Source organism: Tachypleus tridentatus, chromosome 3 (genome assembly GCF_004210375.1).
Source record: "Tachypleus tridentatus isolate NWPU-2018 chromosome 3, ASM421037v1, whole genome shotgun sequence".
Taxonomy (NCBI): Eukaryota; Metazoa; Arthropoda; class Merostomata; order Xiphosura; family Limulidae; genus Tachypleus; species Tachypleus tridentatus.
The window spans coordinates 103,793,331-103,818,282 of record NC_134827.1 but is presented as its reverse complement, the minus strand read 5'-3'; the positions used below and the strand labels follow the sequence as shown (position 1 = coordinate 103,818,282).

Genomic DNA, 24,952 nt, shown 5'->3' with positions numbered 1-24,952 from the left:
TTTAAAGGAAACATTACGCTTACGCGTGTGCACACATTTCATCACCTTATTTTTGCAAAGTTTGAACAACTAATTTCTACAATTAAACAAAGGTATCAAAGACGCTATTTCAAAATATCTTTCTGAAACCTTAAAATACAATGGATTCCATGTCTTTTTCTTCACACAAGCCCAAACAAACACTGTGGCCAATATCAAATGACACCGTCAATATAAAAGTCGAACAAAGGATGTTCGTTTATCTAGTTATAATTTACTTTTTTTTACAACGAATCGAAATATTTTCTTAAAATAAATTCCGGCATATTTTTTCGTATTCTCCATAGCAGTGATTTTCAAACTGTGGTACGTGGAGCTAGTATCAGGGATACGCGAAAAACTTGATGTAAAAATTATAGAATTTGTAATAAGCCCAATTTAAAATTTCATCTTACATATAAACATTGCTCGCTTCATTTCTAGAGTCGCCCTCTGTCCGCATAGAGTCACTACTATTTTATTTCTTTCAAATTGAAAACAACAACAACAAAACTATATCACATATTTGTCAACTGTGTCAGAAAAAGCAAATGGAATCCTTTTCATTAATGGATACTGTTAAAAGTCTTAATTTTTGCAACTAATTGTTTGTTTTTCTAAATTAGGTCTAGATACTCAAGTCTGAAAAAGTTTGAGAACCACAATTAAAATGAAAACTAAATTTCTAAATTTATCCTTTAGATTTATCCTGCTTCTGAACATATTAACCCATCTAATAACTAGGCATTAATAATAATACATAAGTTATGCCTTGCATTGTGTATTTATCGACAAATAGATATAGAATTAACAACGTTTATTAAAGGTTTAGGGGAGATTACTATAGCTTCTGATGCAATGGAACTGACAATAAGGGAACAGAAAAAACAACTGTGTTCATTACTCGAGGTACCTCTGAAAAATGAATCGAACATTCCGTTTTAGCAACGTTGTTTTAGGATTAGATTAGTTACAAAGAACAGTCAAACAGTAAGTGCATTTTGAATAATCTTATAAACTTCACTCAGTAGGGTTTTGTTCTTCACATAAGCAGAGATATAGTTACTTTTATGCAATGGCCCAGCATGGCCAGGTGGGTTAAGGCGTTTGACTCGTAATCTGAGAGTCGCGGGTTCGAATCCCTGTCGCACCAAACATACTCGTCCTTTTAGCCGTGGGGACGTTATAATGTTACGGTCAATCCCCCTATTCGTTGGTAAAAGGTAGTCCAACGAGATGGCGGTGTGTGGTAATGACTAGCTGCCTTCCCTCTAGTCTTACACTGCTAACTTAGGGACGGCTAGTACAGATAGCCCTTGAGTAGAATTGCGCGAAATTCAAAACAAACAAACTTTTTATACAAATTTCCAAATTTGTTTGTTTTACATCAAACTTGCACAATTGGCTATCCGCGCTTCGTTCATCGCAGGGGAATTGAACAACAAATTTTAGCGTTGTTGTAAGGCACTAAACTTACCGTTGACCCACAGCGAGGGAGGTAGTGAACGTATTTTTTTAAGAACTATCAACACATAACAGGAACATGAAGTACAGGGTTATTTGTATATTGTCTTCAGTCCAGTTTCTTCTAATCATTTCTGAATACCTGAACTCTTCCCCGAAGTGTACTCTGATTTTAGAGAGTTGTTTATGCTTCAAGATATATTTTCTTACGGTTACAAGAGTTTAATGGACTACTTCAAGACAGCATAACAACGTACTGATTAGAAGGGTTTAATGGACAATATAAAGCCAGTATTTTCTTATTACAAGGCTGTAGCGGGCTGTATAAGGACAGCTTCACATAATTTCAAAGGGCCTAATGGATTATTTCATGATATTAAGTTTTGATTACCATGCCGTGGTGGGTTGTTTCATGGTATTATGTTTTGATCACCATGCCATAGTGGGCTGTTTCATGGTATTATGTTTTGATCACCATGCCATAGTGGGCTGTTTCATGGTATTATGTTTTGATCACCATGCCATAGTGGGCTGTTTCATAGTATTATGTTTTGATCACCATGCCATAGTGGGCTGTTTCATGATATTATGTTTTTATCACCATGCCGTAATGGGCTATTTTAAGAATATTTATCCTGATTATAAGGTTCTATTATCTCTTTCAGGATAGTTTGTATAAGTTACAAGGGTTTATCGGGCTGACAAAATTGTTTTCAACAAATGATAAAGTTCTGTGAGAGATGTTTCCCAAGTCCAGATAATATAGCGTAACCTAGGTAAACCATCAATGGTTTTTCTCAAGTGGCTTCTTGAGACGTTAAGAACTCTTTTCTTCTTCTTGATAAGTACAGCTATTCCTAGCTTGGTATAATTAGTTCTGCACCAGTTATTTCCTTCCGCTAATGTAACCAAATTCCTGTATCTGAAATAGTTTTACGTTTCACTCTTGATACGTTACTAGTTTGTTTTTTTATCTTTAATATCAATACAAGGCTTACAAATTGAGCAAAGACATGCTTGTCACCACAAGTTATGTCTAGGCGCTAGAATTTAAAGTGCCATTTCTCTATGAGTCGCTGTAATTAAATCATTTCATTTCGAAGAATTCCGGGCACTTGCTTCTCTACAAAAAGGCCGTCTCTGTACCATCGGTGAATTTCTTTTCGCGGGTATAGACGACCCAGCACCAAAGTATTAGCTCTTTAATCAACGACTTGTTTTTTACGCAGTTCACTATCGATGGAAGGTCGATATATTATATAATATTCGATGTAGAGAACTGAATTAACAAAATTTGATGGAATAAACTATTTTCTATGTAAAATGACACAGACGACCCCTAGTAGTAACTATTGGAATTAATTGCAATATTGATGGGGCTTTTTTTTTATTGTTTATTTCTTTTACTTGTTACTGATGTCTTGTGACTAACAAACGCGGGCCTATAATTACTCTGGTGCATAAAGAAGTTTAGAAAAACATTTAAAAAAAAACAAAAAACGATTGCCCACGGTGTACAATGGTAATTGTGTTCTAACGTTAATGACAATTTATCTCAATATTACTGGGTTAGAGTTGTGTAATTACCAAAACAAGACCCACTAATCGTGAGTTTCAGTTATTAGGTGTTAGGATACTATTTCGTTATACAATAAATATAATAGTTGTTATACATAATGAACCCCCCAGTGGCACTGCGGTATGCCTGTGGACTTACAACGCTAGAAACCGGGTTTTGATACCCGTGGTGGGCTGAGCACAGATAGCCCATCGTGTAGCTTTGTGCTTAATTCCAAATAAAGAAGAGATAATTAAATCAGACGGAAAGTTGGTAGTTGATTACAGCTGTAATTAAATTATAAAAAATACAAACACTCCGACGTGTCAAAGGAAGTAGCAGTGAAGGGTGAGAGAAGGAACGTGGTCAGGGGGATCTGAGGGGATGCGGATGAGCCCTCCTCCACTTACACCTTAGTTCCGCTGGCCTATTAACATACTTTTCTCCTTTCTTTGATGGTGACTTCGCATTATATAATTACTTTTGTAACACTGTGTATACTTACAGAAACAGCAAGGAACTATTATATATATTTCGCATTTTTTTCATCTCTCGACACTAAAGTCACACGTGAAACGAGTTCCACTTAGAGCCAAAAACAAAACAAAACACACACAACAAAAACAAACAACGAACCCATCCACCCACTTCCAGACCTGGCTAGGAGCTTGTGTCGACAACAAACCCATCCACCCACTTCCAGACCTGGCTAGGAGCTTGTGTCGACTATTGTATTGTGAGTTTGGGAATGACGATCTCTTTACGAATTATCGTTGTTAGGCCTAACAAAATATTTAAATCGATCATAATGAAGTAATATAACCACAAGTAACAAACTAGATCTTCGTTGCTGTTGCAAATAGGCCCCGGCATGACCAGGTGGTTAGGGTGCTCGACTCTTAATCTGAGAGTCGAGGGTTCGAATCCTCGTCACACCAAACATGCTCGCCCTTTCAACCGTGGGGGCGTTATAACGGTGCGGGCAATCACACTATTCGTTGGTAAAACAGTAGCCCAAGAGTTGGCGGTTGGTGGTGATGACTAGCTGCTTTTCATCTGGTCTTACACTCCTAAATTATGGACGGCTAACGTAGGGAACCCTCGTGTAGCTATGCGCGAAATTAAGACAAACAAAACAAAAACTGTTGCTACATAGTCAACAACGAAAGCTGTGTGTGTGTGGAATGAACTTTTACCGAATGAAAGCCTTTTATTGAAGTAACGATTGTGGACTTACAGTATCAGTCAGAACCGTCTTATAATACAAAATATTTTTAAATTTATTAGGAATCCTATAGCCTTCTCGTCCAGACGAAGGTGGCAAAAGCTAATTTTTTAGCTGTCTGCCAACATATAGAGGGCGTTGTTTTTCTTAGTAAATCCTTTCAAACGAAGTGTGTAATGTTTATTTAAGGTTTAATCCGACATGTTACAGACCGTGACCGCAGATATTACTATCGGTATTTACCAACTGTTTCGTTTCCAAGTTGCTTTTGATTTTAACATGATTCTGCAAAAAAACATTATTAGTGGTAGTTTGTAACGTTGAACTAGCTAACTGTATAAACAAAACATTTTGATACGCCCTCCATCTCCACTACTACCAACACCATTGGTTAAGCGGTAACTATGAGGTCTTGTAACACTAAGAATTGAGTTTCGATACCCGTCCATTGTGTAGCTTTATGCTTTACTGTAAAACAGTAATAAATCTTTGGTAATTTTTTTCCTGTAGCTAATTGGGCGACAGCTGCCTGTTGTAGAAACACGAGTGTAGTGAAAGACGTTTATAACGGCCCGGCATGGCCAGGTGGGTTAAGGCGTTCGACTCGTAATCTGAGGGTCGCGGGTTTGAATCCCGGTTGCACCAAACATGATCGCCCTTTCAGCCGTGGGGGCGTTATAATGTGACGGTCAATTCTACTATTCGTTGGTAAAAGAGTAGCCCAAGAGTTGGCGGTGGGTGGTGATGACTAGTTGCCTTCCCTTTACTCTTACACTGCTAAATTAGAGACGGCTAGCACAGATAGCCCTCGAGTAGCTTTGTGCGAAATTCCAAAACAAACAGACTTTTTAAGCTTTCAGCTAATTGTAGTCCACTCAACTAAATTTTGTAACCAATACCCTGTCTAAGCCTTTTATCCAAGTCTCTAAATTTTATTGTCAATATAACTGTTTTCTTAATTGTCATAAAATTCGAAATTATGACATAAATCCAATGAAGTATAAGAATGAAATTGTTGTATTTTCTTTTTTAATATAACTAAGTTTGTTTTATTCAGTTTGCAACATTATTCAGCGTTGTTGTGTTGCTGTTCTTTTTGTGGTTCAGTTTCGAGTATATCAACAACAGATAGCTTTTGTATACCTCTAATGTGTATCTTTTTTCTCGACTTTTCCTAACTTTGTAACATGGCTATTTATATATTTTTGCGCACTGTTTTATTTCGACGGGGAGCAGAAGATGGTCTCGACGGTGAGGACCCGAGCCAACGCCGGAAGAAACCTCGCCGGAACCGGACGACTTTCACGGCTCAACAGTTGAGTGCCTTGGAAAGAGTGTTTGAGAAAACACATTATCCGGATGCTTTCGTCAGAGAAGAACTGGCCAAAAAGGTCAGTCTCAGCGAAGCTCGAGTCCAGGTATGTCAATCTGTTATCATTTATTGCTTTCTATTGTTTCCAACAGAGTGACAGTCAACAGAAAAGACAAGTAATCCATTATTCAATTTGTCATTTTTAAGACGCAAAATTATTTTTTAAAGATTTGAAATAAAATTCATACAAGTGACTTGTTGAAACCTGTTTTGTGTTATACAGTACATTCTATACATGTTGTGTGTTATATAGTACATCCCATATATTTTGTGTGTTATATAGTACATTCCACACCTGTTGTGTGTTATATAGTACATCCCATACATTTTGTGAGTTATATAGTACATCCCATATACTTTGTGTGTTATATGGTACATTCTACACCTGTTTTATGTAATAGAGTTCATTCCATACCTGTCGTGTGTTATAGAGTACATCCCATACATTTTTATATTATATAATATATTGTATACCTGATATGTGTCATATGGTACATTCCATACGTTTTGTGTGCTGTATAGTATACTCCATATATGTTGTATGTTATATAGTACACTTGCGTACATCTTGTGTGTTATGTAGTACATTCTCTACCTGTTGTGTGTTACAGGGTTTATTCCATATATATGTTATACGGTATAGAGCATATTCCAGACCTGTTGTGTGTTACTTAACTCAATCATCTTACACCCTGAATTACCGAGTCAGACTAATGTAATGGGCTTACAGACATGTCGTGAATATGAACATGTCTGTAACTGCTTAATGCTCTGTCTACAGCAGACATGTACACGTTACTAAAAACTTGTCTCTTTTCGTGTTGACACAAGCAGTAAATTCAGAGTTGTAGACAAATTTCTTCTCTGATGGGAAGAGGAAGGTCAGTTCATTGTAGGCAAATTTCTTCCCTGATGGGAAGGGCGAGGTCAGTTCGTTGAAGACAAATTTCTTCTCTGTTGGGAAGGGGGAGATCAGTTCATTGTAGACAAATTTCTTCTCTGATGAGAAGAGGGAGGTCAGTTCTTTGTAGACAAATTTCTTCTCCAAGAGAGAAGACAAATTTATTTTCCAAGAGAGAAGGGGGAGGTCAGTTCTTTGTAGACAAATTTCTTCTCCGAAGAGAGAGTTTATTGGACGAAGAAGAGGTCAGTTCATTGTAGACAAATTTCTTCTGATGGGAAGGGGGTCCGACGGGGAAGGAGGAGGTCAGTTCATTGTAGACAAATTTCTTCTCTGACGGGAAGGGGGAGGTCAGTTCATTGTAGACAAATTTCTTCTCTGATGAGAAGAGGGAGGTCAGTTCTTTGTAGACAAATTTCTTCTCCAAGAGAGAAGGGGGAGGTCAGTTCTTTGTAGACAAATTTCTTCTCCAAGAGAGAAGGGGGAGGTCAGTTCATTGTAGACAAATTTCTTTTCCGACGGGGAAGGAGGAGGTCAGTTCATTGTAGACAAATTTCTTCTCTGACGGGAAGGGGGAGGTCAGTTCATTGTAGACAAATTTCTTCTCTGACAGAAAGGGGGAGGTCAGTTCATTGTAGACAAATTTCGTCTTTGATGGGGAAGGTGAGAAGGTCAGTTCATTGTAGACAAATTTCTTCGCTGATGGGGAGGGGAGGTCAGTTCGTTGAAGACAAATTTTTCTCTGATGGGAAGGGGGAGATCAGTTCATTGTAAACAAATTTCTTCTCCGATGGAGAAGGTGGAGGTCAGTTCATTGTAGACAAATTTCTTCTCTGACAGAAAGGGGAGGTCAGTTCATTGTAGACAAATTTCTTCTTTGACGGGGAGGGGAGGTCAGTTCCTTGTAGACAAATTTCTTCTCTGATGGGAAGGGGGAGATCAGTTCATTGTAGACAAATTGCTTCTCCGACGGGGAAAGGGGATGTCAGTTTGTTGGACCTAATTCTTGCTGATTCAACAAAAGTAACTTATAGTTTCCAGAGTAACTCTTATCACATCCTCTCCTCTTTAAAAATTGTCTTTTTTATGAACAATTATGATCATTTGGTCCATGTTCACCTTTTATTGGCTATTAAATATGAAAGTGAGGTCTGAACTTTGACCTCCTTTAAACTCCCGAAAAAAGACGCCTGTCCTTTATTTACTATTAATCTTACGGTTTTCCTTCTGAATAGCTGCTGGTCAATATTATAAGTAAAACATTCATGTTTCCCCTTCATTAGTTCTTGAAATAAACAAGCTGGAATTCTCAGTAGCCGCGGCATTTGAAATTCGATTACGCACAGAATTAGAGCAAATCAAAATGTGACACCCTTTTTCTCCTTTTTATTAGTTATATTTTTGTACGACAACAATACTCAGCGTGTGGTGTGCACTTAACACATTTAAGTTTATTGTTTGTTAAGATCCCTACCGGTCCACCCTCACATTGAAATTCTTTTAGGAAGGACTTGTTAGATTCAATTGATCTACGAGTCCTTTGGCGTGATCAAATACATCAGTTTGACCATCTGAGTCCAATACTGTAATTAGATCTCAAACCGATCGAGGTGAAGGAGCTACAAGCTAAAAATTTGTACTTAATAGAAAATCCAGAGCCATTCTACGAGCCGTTATGCCGTGGCTAAAAAAAAATGGACTCTCCGGTCAATAAAAAGAAATTTTTATCATTATTATTATTGCGAAAATATGTTTTGTAAACATAAGAATACAAAATTAATTATAAGTAAATCATTTTTCGTTTTTTTTTACTGCAGTAAAAGGACTAGTTAAAAGTTTGTATATGTTTTATGTTCAAAAGTATAGACTTTTTAAAATCATATTTGACATTTAAATGAGCAAAAATGTAATAAAGTTATACGTATAATTATTACTATAATGACGCTGTTGTGTTTATTACGCCCAATAATTAATATTGTATAATACCATTTCATTCATGTATCTCTATAAAACCATAAGACTCATTGTTTGTTTGAGTCGCCCCCCAGTGTAGTCTGCGGACTTACACACTAAACCCGGGTTTCGATACCCGTGGTGGGCAGAGCACAGATAGCCCATTTTGTAGCTTTGTGCTGAATTCAAAATAAACAAACAAACTTGTCTTAGTCCTATTCCGTTACACGATAGATATAATAAATGTTATATATAATAAACCACCCAGTTTGGTTTGAATTTCGCGCAAAGCTACACGAGGGTTATCTGCACAAGCCGTCCCTAATTTAGCAGTGTAATACTAGAGGGAAGGCAGCTGGTCATTACCACCGACCGCCAATTATTGGGTTACTCTTTTACAAAAGAATAGTAGAATTGACTGTGACATTATAACGACCCCTCGCCAGAAAGAGCGAGCATGTTTGGTGCGAGGGAGATTCGAACCCACCACCTTCAGATTACGAGACGAATTCCTTAACCCACTTGGCCATGCCGAGGCGGTAAACCACCCCCTGGCACAGCTGTATATTTGCTGACCAATGACGCTAGAACTCGGATTTCTATACCCGTGGTAGACAGAGCACAGGTAACTCAATGTGTAGCTTTATACTTAACTTGAAACAAAAACAACAACAAATATATAATAAATTATATAATAATTATAATATATAAATTATATAATAAGTTTCTAAAAATACGTTAATAAGTATTGTAAAAACTTACGAGTTGCGGGGTTATAACAATATAGTAGTTGTTTGTTTGTTATTGTACGTAAAGCTACACAAAGGGCTATCTGTCTCTGCCCATCACAGGTATGGAAATCCAGTTTCTTGCAATATAAGTCCGCAGACGTAACACTTCTGGAGAGAACATGTGTTTTAGACTTTAGAGCAGTGGTTCTTAACCTTTTTCAGTGTTTGCACCCCTTTCAAATCAGTAATCATTTCTCGCACCCCCTGGAGAAATATAAAGCATACTCTTATGTAAAAATATAGATTTGCTTTAATTATTCATGGGCATCCTCGCACCCCTTGGGAATCATCTTCGCACCCCTGGTTAAGAACCCCTGCTTTAGAGGAAAGTCACATTGGGCTGGCTGAGGTGTCCACCTGGGGGAATCGAGATCTGGATTTTTGTGTTATAAGTCCTTAAATTTATCGGTGGACAACCAGAAAGTAAACCACCCAAAATGCACACAATATGTGTGTTGATAAGATATAATTTTCTTTCACATTTGTTTTAATTAGAAAAAAAACACACTTCATAATTGATTTACAGAATGTTTTCAATGAGCTATCTGTATTTATTTTATACGCCAGTAGTGTTAAAATAAAAACCATAAAAATGTAATTAGCAATCGATGGTTAAAACAACTGAACATTTTTATCTACTTAAAAAAAAAAAAAAGAGAAGAGAGAGACCGTAATTGTCACGTGACTGGCGCCATACATAATTCACTGTGAACTAAAATATCTCCCTGGAACATGCATGCACGTAAACACTGTATTCACATGTTCATATGGAATTTGGACCAACGCTGTTGAGAAACGGTACTTGCATGTCGTCTTTCTTTACACTGATCAGTGATATTTTGTTGCTGATAAACCTTTGGCCGAAGACTATTAATGGGCACGATCTTTTACAAGAATTTAGATTTATTTATAATATAGCTACTGAGATTGTACGCTGCCTTTATTTGTTTTGAACTGTTCTGACTAGTAATGGAAGTCCATCAACAACACATTACTTCCTACCATATCTACACTAAGGAACTAACTGTCACTCTTATAAGCCACCTACAGTTTAAAGTGTAGGAAATATCTCGTGGTACCGCACAGATTCCAACACTACTTGACAACTCTAAAAGTTCCCTCCCCAGCATTTCCATGTGCCTCCCTTTCCCAGCGATAAGACTGCTGGATTATGACACTAAAAATCTTATTTCGATACCCTTGCGGTAAAGTAGAGAGAGCCCATTGCGTAACTCTGTGTTACAAACAAAACTCTGAAATCTAGACTCCAACAGGGAGCCAACCAGCGCACTGCCTTTAAATACTTTGTAAGTAATGTTCGGTTTGTTTGGGAATTTCGCACAAAGCTACACGAGGACTATCTACGCTAACTCTCCATAAATTGGCTTTGAAAGACTAGAGGGAAGGCAGCTAGTCATCACCACCCACCATCAACTCTTGGGCTACTCTTTTGCCAACGATTAGTGGAATTCACCGTTACATTATAACGCCCCTACGGCTGAAAGGGCGAGCATGTTTGGTGTGACGTTGCATAGGTACTTAACTTTATTAGTGATACTTGGGAAAGTTGGATACTTAAACTATTTCTTTAATAAAGTATAGTATAACTAATAAAACATTTACTGTACAGAAACATTTAGAGAACAAACATGTAATACGTTAATCTTCCGCACTAAATATTTTCGAATGAAACGTTTGTTACCCTTCCTACATATCTGTTTGTTAGGGTTTGTTACCCTTCCTACATATCTGTTTGTTAGGGTTTGTTACCCTTCCTACGTATCTGTTTGTTAGGGTTTGTTACCCTTCCTACGTATCTGTTTGTTAGGGTTTGTTACCCTTCCTACATATCTGTTTGTTAGGGTTTGTTACCCTTCCTACATATCTGTTTGTTAGGGTTTGTTACCCTTCCTACATATCTGTTTGTTAGGGTTTGTTACCCTTCCTACATATCTGTTTGTTAGGGTTTGTTACCCTTCCTACGTATCTGTTTGTTAGGGTTTGTTACCCTTCCTACATATCTGTTTGTTAGGGTTTGTTACCCTTCCTACACATCTGTTTGTTAGGGTTTGTTACCCTTCCTACGTATCTGTTTGTTAGGGTTTGTTACCCTTCCTACGTATCTGTTTGTTAGGGTTTGTTACCCTTCCTACATATCTGTTTGTTAGGGTTTGTTACCCTTCCTACATATCTGTTTGTTAGGGTTTGTTACCCTTCCTACGTATCTGTTTGTTAGGGTTTGTTACCCTTCCTACATATCTGTGTGTTAGGGTTTGTTACCCTTCCTACATATCTGTTTGTTAGGGTTTGTTACCCTTCCTACGTATCTGTTTGTTAGGGTTTGTTACCCTTCCTACGTATCTGTTTGTTAGGGTTTGTTACCCTTCCTACGTATCTGTTTGTTAGGGTTTGTTACCCTTCCTACATATCTGTTTGTTAGGGTTTGTTACCCTTCCTACATATCTGTTTGTTAGGGTTTGTTACCCTTCCTACATATCTGTTTGTTAGGGTTTGTTACCCTTCCTACACATCTGTTTGTTAGGGTTTGTTACCCTTCCTACACATCTGTTTGTTAGGGTTTGTTACCCTTCCTACATATCTGTTTGTTAGGGTTTGTTACCCTTCCTACGTATCTGTTTGTTAGGGTTTGTTACCCTTCCTACATATCTGTTTGTTAGGGTTTGTTACCCTTCCTACGTATCTGGTTTTTGAAAATTTGACGAAACTAAAATGTTTTCAAATTATCTTTAATTAAATAATTAATGTGTTAAACACGAAGTAAAAGCTTCTGAAATACTAATAATAATTATATAACTGAAGTAAAAGTTTCAAAAATTATAGTAATTTATAATTAAACAAGGCCTAGTAACAACAGAACTATATGGCAAGAATGCTCAGTAATAACAATCAGTCTCTTCTTATTATGGGGTTATCTATTAAAACCATTAAAAAGGTGTACAAACACACTTGGTTAAAATAATTTAATATTTTATCTAAGCCCTCTTTTCTGTGTACAAGATTTAAACTGACTGACGAATGGCTTTTGTCAGAAACCTTGCAGATAAATATAATATTTCTTTTTGTCATAGACGTGTGTTTTAACCAAACATAAACACTTGTTTTCTTTATTTCATTATAATATTTGTGTTTCATGAGAGATGGTAATATAGACCTGCGATGGTTTTATTGTTTTGAAACTTTTCGATGTTCCAGAGTAATTCCAATACGCTGAATCCGAAAATTACGCCTGTTTTTTGCATCACATATGGATCTTTCACAGAACGTCATATGTGCTTTTACAGAAGTGAATCATTTTAATTTAAATCGGATCATATTTTCATGTGCTTAAAGTGTTGACAACAACCACTTGCTATAGATTTCTCTAGACAAATCGCGACGTGAGATTCTTATCGCTCCTTCTAGAACCCAGACATAATAATAAAAAATCTCTATTGTTGTAAATGAAATAATAATATGATATAAGTAATAGTTTTTTTTCTTTATTTCCAGAAAAAAAAAAACCCTTAGGTAATAGAAAACAAATTTTCGAAACCTGTATAGCTGAATTAACGAAAATTCGTTATTAAAACTGAAACAAATCTTACGAAAATTAAATTCGCAGGCCTATGTTATCTATTTCATTCTTTGGAACTCCACGCATTAGTTATTAGTACAATAAATAGCTCTCACATGTGATCTGTAGCCTTACAACAGTTCTACAAAAATAATGTGTGATTAGGAAAACTAATTACAGTTTTCGGAAGTAACAGGTTGCTAAAATATTCACCCCCACTAAAAAAAAAACAGAATAAAATAAAAGTGTATACTTAGAATTCATGAACATATAAATTTGTTTCTCGACAGCCTATTACAAACAGTTTATTTTTTATATATTCCTTTTACGGTAGTAGTTGCTCTCCAGTGGTACAACGCCATGTCTGCGGACTTACAACTCTAGAAACTGGGTTTCGACACCCGTGGTAGGCAGAACAGAGATAGCTCATTGTATAGCTTTGTGTTTAAATAGAAAAAAATAAACATTCGTTTGTTTGTTTTTACTTTTGCGCAAAAGTACACGAGTGTTATTTGCGCTAGCCGTCCCTAATTTAGCAGTGTAAGACCAGAGGGAAAGCAGCTAGTCATCACCACTCACCGCCAACTCTTGGGCTACTCTTTTACCAACGAATAGTGGGATTGACCGTCACATAATACACCTCCACGGCTGAAAGGGCAAACATGTTTGGTGTGACAGGGATTCGAACCCGCGACCCTCAGATTACGAGTCGAGCGTGCTAACCACCTGGCCATGCCGGGCCTACAAACATTCGTAGTCATAAGGGGAAGACCTGGCATGGCCAGGCGATTAAGGCACTCGACTCATAATCCGAGAGTTGCGAGTTCGAATCCCCGTCACACCAAACCAAACCATAAGGGTAAAACAACGTGGTGTAGTAACCACGTGCTGTATAGACGAGATGTTCTTGGTAAAGAGATTAAACTGGTTAGAACTGATAAAGATGTAGACAGTTTTATTGTCACATGGAGCCATCTGCGAGATATCGAACCCAATATTTTAATGTTGTAAGTTTGTAACTTACCCCTGTTCAGCTAGAGAAGAGAGACAATAAGAAAAGAGGAAGAAAACGGTGTATGTTGGAAGTAATCCAGATTCAGGTCCATTACATAAAGTTTGGCTGACACTTCACAGTAAGATTTTAAAGAATATATTTATTTCGCTTTTCTTTCGACCAGTGTATGAGTGTTTGTTTTCTTATAGCAAAGCCACATCGGGCCATCTGCCGAGTCCAACTTTTGGTTTATTCTTTTACCAACGAACAGTTGGATTGACCGTCACGTTATAACGACCCCACGACCGAAAGGGCGAGCACGTTTGGTGTGACGGGGTAGCTGAGCTACAGCTTTCACCCACACTTTTGTGTATGTGTGTGTGTTTTCTTACAGCGAAGCCACATCGGACCATCTGCCGAGTCCACCGAGGGGAATCGAACCCTTGATTTTAGCATTGTAAATCCTTAGACTTACCGCTCTACCAGCAAGGGACCGACCAGCGTGAAAACTCATGAGTAAAAGAAGACAAGGAGACAAATTTGATATATGATTACCATGATGCAACAAAACTACCAACGGCGAGCAGAACCTCTAGGAGAGGCCCGGCCCGTTTCTATCTTTTCAGGCCCGTGGCTGTAATAAAATTTCCAAATTATAACACATAAAAACAAAATAAGACAACCATTTGCCCAAATTAAAAGTGAAACATAATTTGAGTATATTTTATTTAACGTACATTTATTAGCATTATTTACCCCTGAAGAAGAAAGATCCACCTTTCGAAAACGCTCGGGTTAGAGGGTTTTTGTTTATTTATATCCAGACTTCTTGAACCTGTCCTCGGCTGAGACAACGGTAAGTTTACGGATTTACAACGCTAAAATCAGGAGTTTGATTTCCTTCGAAGGACACAGCAAATTGCCCGATGTTGCTTTGTTATAAGAAAACACACACACACCTCGTGTTTTACTAACATCGTGAGCATCAACATTACTTAAGAGTAGCACATGATTTTCTATCTTTTTATCTGTGCATAAAAAAAATCGCATGGCCAGGGGGTTAGAGCACTCAACTCCTAATTTGAGGGTCGCGGGTTCGAATCCCCGTCGCACCCAACATGCTCATCCTTTTAGCCGTGGGTGCGTTATTATAATGTAACGGTCAATCCCACTATTCATTGGTAAAAGGTAGCCCAAAAGTTGGCGGTGGGTAGTGATGTCTAGCTGCCTTCCATCTAATTTACAGTGCTAAATTAAGGATGGCTATCGCAGTTTACACCGCGAAATTTAGCTCTGCGCGAAGTTCAAAACAGCCGAACCGTTTTAGGTTACTTGGCACTTCATAGAAAATGCACTTAAGATAAGTTGTTTTTTTTTTTACTTTCGAATAACCTTACTGTGTAATTTTCTGAGGTGTTCTTCACAAATTCAATATTTTTCTGAGCTCTGAGGATTCTGTTAACAAGTGTAAATCCACAGAGAACTAATTAGATTGATGATGATTTTTGTTTTAAAAGAACTTTTAGGAAGAGACCATCTATTTGATTTTGTGTGGTTAGTGCAATGTCAAAACTCTGTATATTTTGCTGAATTTCCACACATTCTACTGGTTCTCTTGATATAATTTACAAAGCACAAAGATACCTTCAGGTTAGCTCCTAATTTATCACATGACATCCAATGATGAGATTTAGGTGGATTAGGAACTAGGCTGAATAAAGAATCGGTTTCACAGCGCACGCGCTCCCCAGTGGCACATCTGTATGTCTGCGCTCTCACATCGTTAGAAACTGGGTTTCTAAACCCATAGTGGAAAGAACACAGATAGCCCATTGTGTAGCTTTGTGCTTAATTCCAAACATACAAACAATACAGCACTAAAATACAGTTTGTTTGACGTTAAGCACAAAGTTACACAATAGGCTATATGTGTTCTTCCCACCACGGGTATCGAAACCGGGTTTCTAGCATTGTAAGTTTGCAGAAATACTACTGTGCCACTGGGAGGGGGGGTACTGAAACTTTATTTCTCCGTGTTTATGAAAAGTTGTCTGTAGTTTTATCTAAAATAGAAACTTTGCTTTCAATTTCGCCCGTTGTGCGTTGCATCAACTCAAAGCACCTACTCTGGAATAATTGTTGTTTAACAATATTTTTAATGTAGAGCAACTCGTACAGGTTAGTGATATGCAGGTCAGAATACTTTTAACATTACACACACTATAAAATGGGTTAAGTTTGTCATGTTTAAGGATGACGACATCCGGAAGCAGCAGTAGCGACACCAGGTGGCTATCTCGTTCCGAGCTAAGGTGTGGGAACGAAGATCTCTGGATGACTTTTAATCGTTTTGGATTGTTTTTTTCTCATTTACACTAGTAGTCCAAGTTCAAGTTCACAACTACAATAAGTAACCGCCTCCACTAAACAGGCGCAAACTGAACTCATTGCTTCACTCTATTAGCACTCAGATTAATATACATAGTAAAATTTCCAGAAGATAAAGTAAGAATCCGCAGGCCGCGGTCCTTAGGTGCTCGCTAACCTCAGTCCAGCAGAGAATAACGGCGAAATAACAGGTTATTTTGAAAGATATTTTAAAGCGGCTTTAAAATTTTAACGGTAAAACTGTACAGAAAAGTTCATATTAGGCTTCATATTCATACCACCTAGAATAAACATAGAAGGCACTGAAATATTCTGGGAAATTTCACGTGGCTCTACAGTCCAAGGTAAACAGATCTAGCTAATGAAATTTTGCACAGCTGTCTTATGGGTGCATACAACTCGGGATAAAACAAAACATTTTAATTCTTAGGTTGTTGTTAAAAGCCAAAGTTACACAATGGGTTATCTGTGCTCTGCTCATATTATAAGTCTTCGGATTTACTGTTGAATCGTGGAGGGGTGGAAGTGTAGGTGAAGATGGGTTTGTTTGTTTTTGAATTTCGTGCAAAGCTAAATGAGGGCTATCTGCGCTACCCGTCCCTAATTTAGCAGTGTAAGACTAGAGGGAAGGCAGCTAGTCATCACCATCCACTGCCAACTGTTGGGCTACTCTTTTACCAACGAATAGTGGGATTGACCGTATCATTATAACGCCCCCACGGCTGAAAAAGCGAGCTTGTTTGGTGCGAGAAGGATTCGGAACCCTAAAATTACGAGTCGAATGCCTTAACCCATGTGGCCATGCCGGGCCGTGAAGATGGGAAATAATGAATATTGTGTGTGTAAGAACCAGTCAAACTTTGTGAACATAAAATAATACAACAGTTTCGTTTTTTTCTTTCTATTTTGGATACCAACTACCCCTTAGTTTCGTTCACTTATTAGATTGTATTTGTGTGTTTGATAATTCGTATATTTTGGATTGATAGATTAGAGAGAAGGCAGCTAGTCAACATAACCCGTCTCCAAGCTGAAAAATACATTATTCGCACTTGGGGTAAACGCAAGGTCAGAAACCACGCACTATTGTTCAATATAAATTCATAATGTTTTGGACTACTGCCATAGATAAAATAGTCAGCCAGGACTAACGCCACCGCAAGGGTTTTGTCCGGCATTTTGAACCGAGGAATGGGAATGACTGACACTTTTATAACGCACCTGCAACTGAAGGTGCGGAGCATATTCAATGACATATTGCTTTTAACGTTGGACTATCATACCGCAGCCCAAAACGTTATCCTCTGTAACGCGTTAGGCCTAACATGTTCTATATTTCATTTTTATTATGCTTCGATATTAGATAGAACTCTAAGTTTTTCTGTAACTTATAAAAGCAAAATACGATGAAAAGTTTTGAACTTAATTATTTTTTAAATATTTTGTTTTTCCTTTCAAAAATATGGTCCTGGTGACTATGGCACTACACTCGCAATTTGTGAGTCGCGCGTTTGAAATCCATCGTCGAATATGCTAACTCTTTCAGTCGTGGAAACGCTATAAAGATCAATCTTACTATTCGTTTGTAAAGAGTTGGCGGTGGGTGGTGTTTACCAACTGCCTTCTCTCTAGTCCATAGCTTCCAAATTAGGAACGGCTTGCACAGATAGTCTTCAAAGAGCTTTCCGCGAAATTCTAAAACAAAACTAAATAATATAACATGCAATAACAAGTGTTTGCTTACTTATTTTGTTCCTTTTTTTTTTATCTCTCTTCAAATTGGAAATAATTTACCTGACCCAAGTCAAATCATACAAAACTGTATATTTAGGGTTGACGGAAAACCTTTCTGCGCTCAACGTAGCGGAACCATAACTTTCAACAAATCAGATTAGATTGCGCGATACGGCGAACGGTGGGCGACGGTTATACCGCGGGGACACATGCTCCCATATTCTCGACAAAACTAAATGAGGCGTGTGTCACTTAGCCACTTAAGAGCAGAAGGTCATACAAATTTTGAGTTTTTATTAAACTAACGGCCGTGGGGGTAGGTTGGGAAACGAAACTTTATTACCGAAACCGGAGACTCATCTCATCTGGATCAGCCGACTTCTCAGACAAGAACATGTGCTTAACTTCGTTCACCACTAGTCCTGTCTACAGCCGTTCTGGTCCCGCGACGAGGTGACAAGAAAGCCGCCTGGCAGCTCTAGCTGTACAAAAGATAACCCACAAAATCAATTTCCGCGCCATTTCTTTCTCTGGTTAGAAACGCAACTGTGTCGTTTGCTCTACCTCAGCGCCTTTCCAGGAGGGAACCTCAGATAAAAATAATACATCGGTATCCAGAGTGTTAGAGATCAAATATTTCTCGCAGTCTTCAAAAGAAAGAAACGGTTGAATTATTGTTTTAATTTTTGTTTCGACATTCAACCTTGGTTTAAGCGAACTTTACTGTCTGATAAGGTTTCATTTACAAGCATTTGCAGCAAAAAAGGCAACAGAAAAGATGTGTTGACCTTTGCAGGTTGCTATGTCTTAAAAAACAAACGCGTGACCCTTCCTTGTTAAGTTTGGTTGGTTTTGAATTTCGCGCAAAGCTACTGGAGAGCTAACTGCGCTAGCCGTCCCTAATTTAGCAGTGTAAGGCTACTTTTGTATCTACGAATTGTGGGGGTGACTGTCACTTTATAACGCATCCACGGCTGAAACGGCAAGCATGTTTGGTGTGACAGAGATTCGAACCTGTAACCTTCATATTGTACCAACGTTTGGACTACTACTTCACCAACAAATAGTGAGATTGGCCGTCACATTATAACACCTCCGCAACTGAAAGAGCAAGCATGTTTGGTGACAGAGGTTCAAACCCATGACCAACAGATTAAAAGTCGAGCCCCCTAACTACCAGACCTGTCAGGCAAAGAAGAAGGGGTGGATCTTTGTGTTGAAGAAGGTTTGAACATTTCAACACCAGAGGAATTAATTTATTACTTAAATAATCCATAATAAGGTCATAGTCACACACTCACCACGAACTGTTTGTGTGGTCATGTTCCTTGTTAGTTAAATAATCCATAATAAGGTCATAGTCACACACTCACCACGAACTGTTTGTGTGGTCGTGTTTCTTGTTAGTTAAATAATCCATAATAAGGTCATAGTCACACACTCACCACGAACTGTTTGCGTGGTCGTGTTCCTTGTTAGTTAAATAATCCATAATAACGTCATAGTCACACACTCACCACGAACTGTTTGTGTGGTCGTGTTCCTTGTTAGTTAAATAATCCATAATAAGGTCATAGTCACACACTCACCACAAACTGTTTGCGTGGTCGTGTTCCTTGTTAGTTAAATAATCCATAATAAGGTCATAGTCACACACTCACCACCAACTGTTTGTGTGGTCGTGTTCCTTGTTAGTTAAATAATCCATAATAAGGTCATAGTCACACACTCACCACGAACTGTTTGCGTGGTCGTGTTCATAATAACATAAGAGTCACTCACACACACACACAAACACCACAAAAAGTTTGTAGTTTGAGTGTTAAATTTCTTCCTTCCTTCGTACAGTTGTGAAAAGTAAAACCGACAGTTACTCCAGACAAACACAGAGATAGTGACAGAAATATTCGTGTGTTTGTACAAACAGTTTATCATTTCAGTATATTGAACACCGCAAAGTGTACGTTATATATCGATGTTGTTCTGTTTCCAAAACCGGATTTTATTATCACTTGTTTTACCATTTTCTCTTCCTTCTCCGGTCGTGGCCTACTGTTTAACTTGTCTTCCGGTCGTGGCCTACTGTTTAACTTGTCTTCCGGTCGTGGCCTACTATTTAACTTGTCTTCCGGTCGTGGCCTACTATTTAACTTGTCTTCCGGTCGTTACTGTTTAACTTGTCTTCCGGTCGTGGCCTACTGTTTAACTTGTCTTCCGGTCGTGGCCTACTATTTAACTTGTCTTCCGGTCGTGGCCTACTATTTAACTTGTCTTACGGTCGTGGGCTACTGTTTAACTTGTCTTCCGGTCGTGGCCTACTGTTTAACTTGTCTTCCGGTTGTGGGCTACTGTTTAACTTGTCTTCCGGTCGTGGCCTACTGTTTAATTTGTGTTCCGGTCGTGGCCTACTGTTTAACTTGTCTTCCGGTCGTGGCCTACTGTTTAACTTGTCTTCCGGTCGTGGGCTACTGTTTAACTTGTCTTCCGGTTGTGGCCTGCTGCTTAACTTGACTTCCGGTCGTGGGCTACTGTTTAACTTGTCTAGACAGTGAATTGAAAGCTTACTAGTGGCGCCATAAGATTACTGCCATTCAGACCTTACTGTTCGATCAAACAACCTGCGAGCTGGTGTCTGGCGGTGCTGTACACTTCCTATATTCCATTTAACGTACTATGTCATAAATAAGGAGGGCTACGCTCAGATACCCTTTGTTCAGGTCTGCGTGAAAATTCTATCCTAATCATCTTCTTACCATATGAAACTATGGAAACGAATCGTATCATCTTACCATATGAAACTATGGAAACGGATCGAATCATCTTCTTGCCATATGAAACTATGGAAACGGATCGAATCATCTTCTTACCATATGAAACTATGGAAACGAATCGTATCATCTTACCATATGAAACTATGGAAACGGATCGAATCATCTTCTTGCCATATGAAACTATAGAAACGGATCGAATCATCTTCTTGCCATATGAAACTATAGAAACGGATCGAATCATCTTCTTGCCATATGAAACTATGGAAACGGATCGAATCATCTTCTTGCCATATGAAACTATGGAAACGGATCGAATCATCTTCTTGCCATATGAAACTATAGAAACGGATCGAATCATCTTCTTGCCATATGAAACTATAGAAACGGATCGAATCATCTTCTTGCCATATGAAACTATGGAAACGGATCGAATCATCTTCTTGCCATATGAAACTATAGAAACGGATCGAATCATCTTACCATATGAAACTATAGAAACGGATCGAATCATCTTCTTGCCATATGAAACTATGGAAACGGATCGAATCATCTTCTTACCATATGAAACTATGGAAACGAATCGTATCATCTTACCATATGAAACTATGGAAACGGATCGAATCATCTTCTTGCCATATGAAACTATAGAAACGGATCGAATCATCTTACCATATGAAACTATAGAAACGGATCGAATCATTCGACCAAGAAAGACGTCATTTGGCAGACCTTCGCTGTACTATTTTAGGGTTAACTTCAGTCGTCTGCGTGTGAGTTTCATTTCTTCCTTTAGAAATCGACTTTGAGAGGTAAAATAGCCAAAAGTTTTCGCTTCGATAAGTTAGAAGTTGAGGAATTTTGAGTAAGGTTTTCTTCTAAAGAAACGAATACCAAAGAGAGTGTGCTTGTTTGTTTGTTTTTTCAGAGGGGGGACTTACTATCAACTTTGCACCATCTGGTAAGAGTACTGACGGCCATCTGCTAACGATGAAAAACACAATTGAGAACATTGGGTTGTTTCTGAAGCTCGCGCAGAGCTACATGACGGCTACCTGCGTTACTCATCCTTGGTTTAGAAGGGATGGACCAGACGGAAGACAGCTGGCCAACATTACCCACTTTGACAGTTCGTTTCATTATTATTAATTTACCAACGAAAAGTATATTTGATGATCATATTATAACACACCGAGTACTTTCGGTGATGGGTTTCGAACTCAAGACCAGCATATTCCAAGTCGAGTGCCCTGACCATCAGGTCATGCCAGCTTCCGGTTGAGAGGTTAAGAAACATAAGCATTTTATTCAGATAATTCATCGAATGTTTTGTAACATTTGTTCCACCGCCAGTGACACCTGGAACAAGCATGGTGTATTCACACATATCAAATGTGTAAAACTTTTACCGACGTTGGGGAACATAATACATAGACAAGGACCGGGGAAAGAAATTAAGGAACGTTAATCATGAGTTTCACCAAAGATAATCAAAAAATTAAGTAATTAGAAATTATGGCAATCGTTTATACGTAAACAATAGTAAATACAAAACAAGTGGTAGTTTGGGAAAAATTAACATCAGAGTGATAGTTGTTTGTTGTCGTATTGATTAAAACAATTTAAGTTGGAAGAATTAATGTTCATTATTTATATCATGAATAATTAGAAGGCTTAAGAAAAGGTTAAAGGTATGTAGATCCAGCTGTATTGATGATAAAGTAGTTAAAGGTAGGTAGATCCAGTTGTATGGATGATAAAGTAGTTAAAGGTAAGTAGATCCAGTTGTATTGATGATAAAGTAGTTAAAGGTAGGTAGATCCAGCTGTATTGATGACAAAGTAGTTAAAGGTAAGTAGATCCAGTTGTATTGATGATAAAGTAGTTAAATGTAGGTAGATCCATCTGTACTGATGACAAAGTAGTTAAAGGTAGGTAGATCCAGTTGTATTGATGATAAAGTAGTTAAATGTAGGTAGATCCAGCTGTATTGATGATAAAGTAGTTAAATGTAGGTAGATCCAGCTGTATTGATGATAAAGTAGTTAAAGGTAGGTAGATCCAGCTGTATGGATGATAAAGTAGTTAAAGGTATGTAGATCCAGTTGTATTGATGATAAAGTAGTTAAAGGTATGTAGATCCAGTTCTATTGATGACAAAGTAGTTAAAGGTATGTAGATCCAGTTGTGTTGATGATAAAGTAGTTAAAGGTATGTAGATCCAGTTCTATTGATGACAAAGTAGTTAAAGGTATGTAGATCCAGTTGTGTTGATGACAAAGTAGTTAAAGGTATGTAGATCCAGTTGTGTTGATGACAAAGTAGTTAAAGGTATGTAGATCCAGTTGTGTTGATGACAAAGTAGTTAAAGGTATGTAGATCCAGTTGTGTTGATGATAAAGTAGTTAAAGGTATGTAGATCCAGTTCTATTGATGACAAAGTAGTTAAAGGTATGTAGATCCCGTTGTGTTGATGATAAAGTAGTTAAAGGTATGTAGATCCCGTTGTGTTGATGATAAAGTAGTTAAAGGTAGGTAGATCCAGTTCTATTGATGATAAAGTAGTTAAAGGTAGGTAGATCCAGTTGTGTTGATGATAAAGTAGTTAAAGGTATGTAGATCCCGTTGTGTTGATGATAAAGTAGTTAAAGGTAAGTAGATCCAGTTGTATTGATGATAAAGTAGTTAAAGGTATGTAGATCCAGTTGTGTTGATGATAAAGTAGTTAAAGGTAAGTAGATCCAGTTGTATTGATGATAAAGTAGTTAAATGTAGGTAGATCCAGCTGTATTGATGATAAAGTAGTTAAAGGTATGTAGATCCCGTTGTGTTGATGATAAAGTAGTTAAAGGTAGGTAGATCCAGTTCTATTGATGATAAAGTAGTTAAATGTAGGTAGATCCAGCTGTATTGATGATAAAGTAGTTAAAGGTATGTAGATCCAGTTGTGTTGATGATAAAGTAGTTAAATGTAGGTAGATCCAGCTGTATTGATGATAAAGTAGTTAAAGGTATGTAGATCCCGTTGTGTTGATGATAAAGTAGTTAAACGTATGTAGATCCCGTTGTGTTGATGATAAAGTAGTTAAAGGTAGGTAGATCCAGTTCTATTGATGATAAAGTAGTTAAAGGTAGGTAGATCCCGTTGTGTTGATGATAAAGTAGTTAAAGGTATGTAGATCCCGTTGTGTTGATGATAAAGTAGTTAAAGGTAAGTAGATCCAGTTGTATTGATGATAAAGTAGTTAAAGGTATGTAGATCCAGTTGTGTTGATGATAAAGTAGTTAAAGGTATGTAGATCCCGTTGTGTTGATGATAAAGTAGTTAAAGGTAGGTAGATCCCGTTGTATTGATGATAAAGTGGTTAAATGTAGGTAGATCCATCTGTATTGATGACAAAGTAGTTAAAGGTAGGTAGATCCAGTTGTATTGATGATAAAGTAGTTAAATGTAGGTAGATCCAGCTGTATTGATGATAAAGTAGTTAAATGTAGGTAGATCCAGCTGTATTGATGATAAAGTAGTTAAAGGTAGGTAGATCCAGTTGTATTGATGATAAAGTAGTTAAAGGTATGTAGATCCAGTTCTATTGATGACAAAGTAGTTAAAGGTATGTAGATCCAGTTGTGTTGATGATAAAGTAGTTAAAGGTATGTAGATCCAGTTCTATTGATGACAAAGTAGTTAAAGGTATGTAGATCCAGTTGTGTTGATGATAAAGTAGTTAAAGGTATGTAGATCCAGTTGTGTTGATGACAAAGTAGTTAAAGGTATGTAGATCCAGTTGTGTTGATGACAAAGTAGTTAAAGGTATGTAGATCCAGTTGTGTTGATGATAAAGTAGTTAAAGGTATGTAGATCCAGTTCTATTGATGACAAAGTAGTTAAAGGTATGTAGATCCAGTTGTGTTTGATGATAAAGTAGTTAAAGGTATGTAGATCCCGTTGTGTTGATGATAAAGTAGTTAAAGGTAGGTAGATCCAGTTCTATTGATGATAAAGTAGTTAAAGGTAGGTAGATCCCGTTGTGTTGATGATAAAGTAGTTAAAGGTATGTAGATCCCGTTGTGTTGATGATAAAGTAGTTAAAGGTAAGTAGATCCAGTTGTATTGATGATAAAGTAGTTAAAGGTATGTAGATCCAGTTGTGTTGATGATAAAGTAGTTAAAGGTAAGTAGATCCAGTTCTATTGATGATAAAGTAGTTAAAT

The 24,952-nt window shown here is 37.6% G+C and overlaps 1 protein-coding gene across 1 annotated transcript in view; it reads left to right on the top strand.

Moving 5' to 3' along the window:
* Positions 1 to 24,952, top strand: part of LOC143247650 (paired mesoderm homeobox protein 2-like) — a 43,125-nt gene that overhangs the window by 11,796 nt on the left and 6,377 nt on the right. Inside the window, exon 2 of the mRNA XM_076496022.1 lies at positions 5,502 to 5,683. Coding sequence (XP_076352137.1) covers positions 5,502 to 5,683 — 182 coding nt within the window. The remainder of the gene's footprint in view (positions 1 to 5,501; positions 5,684 to 24,952) is intronic.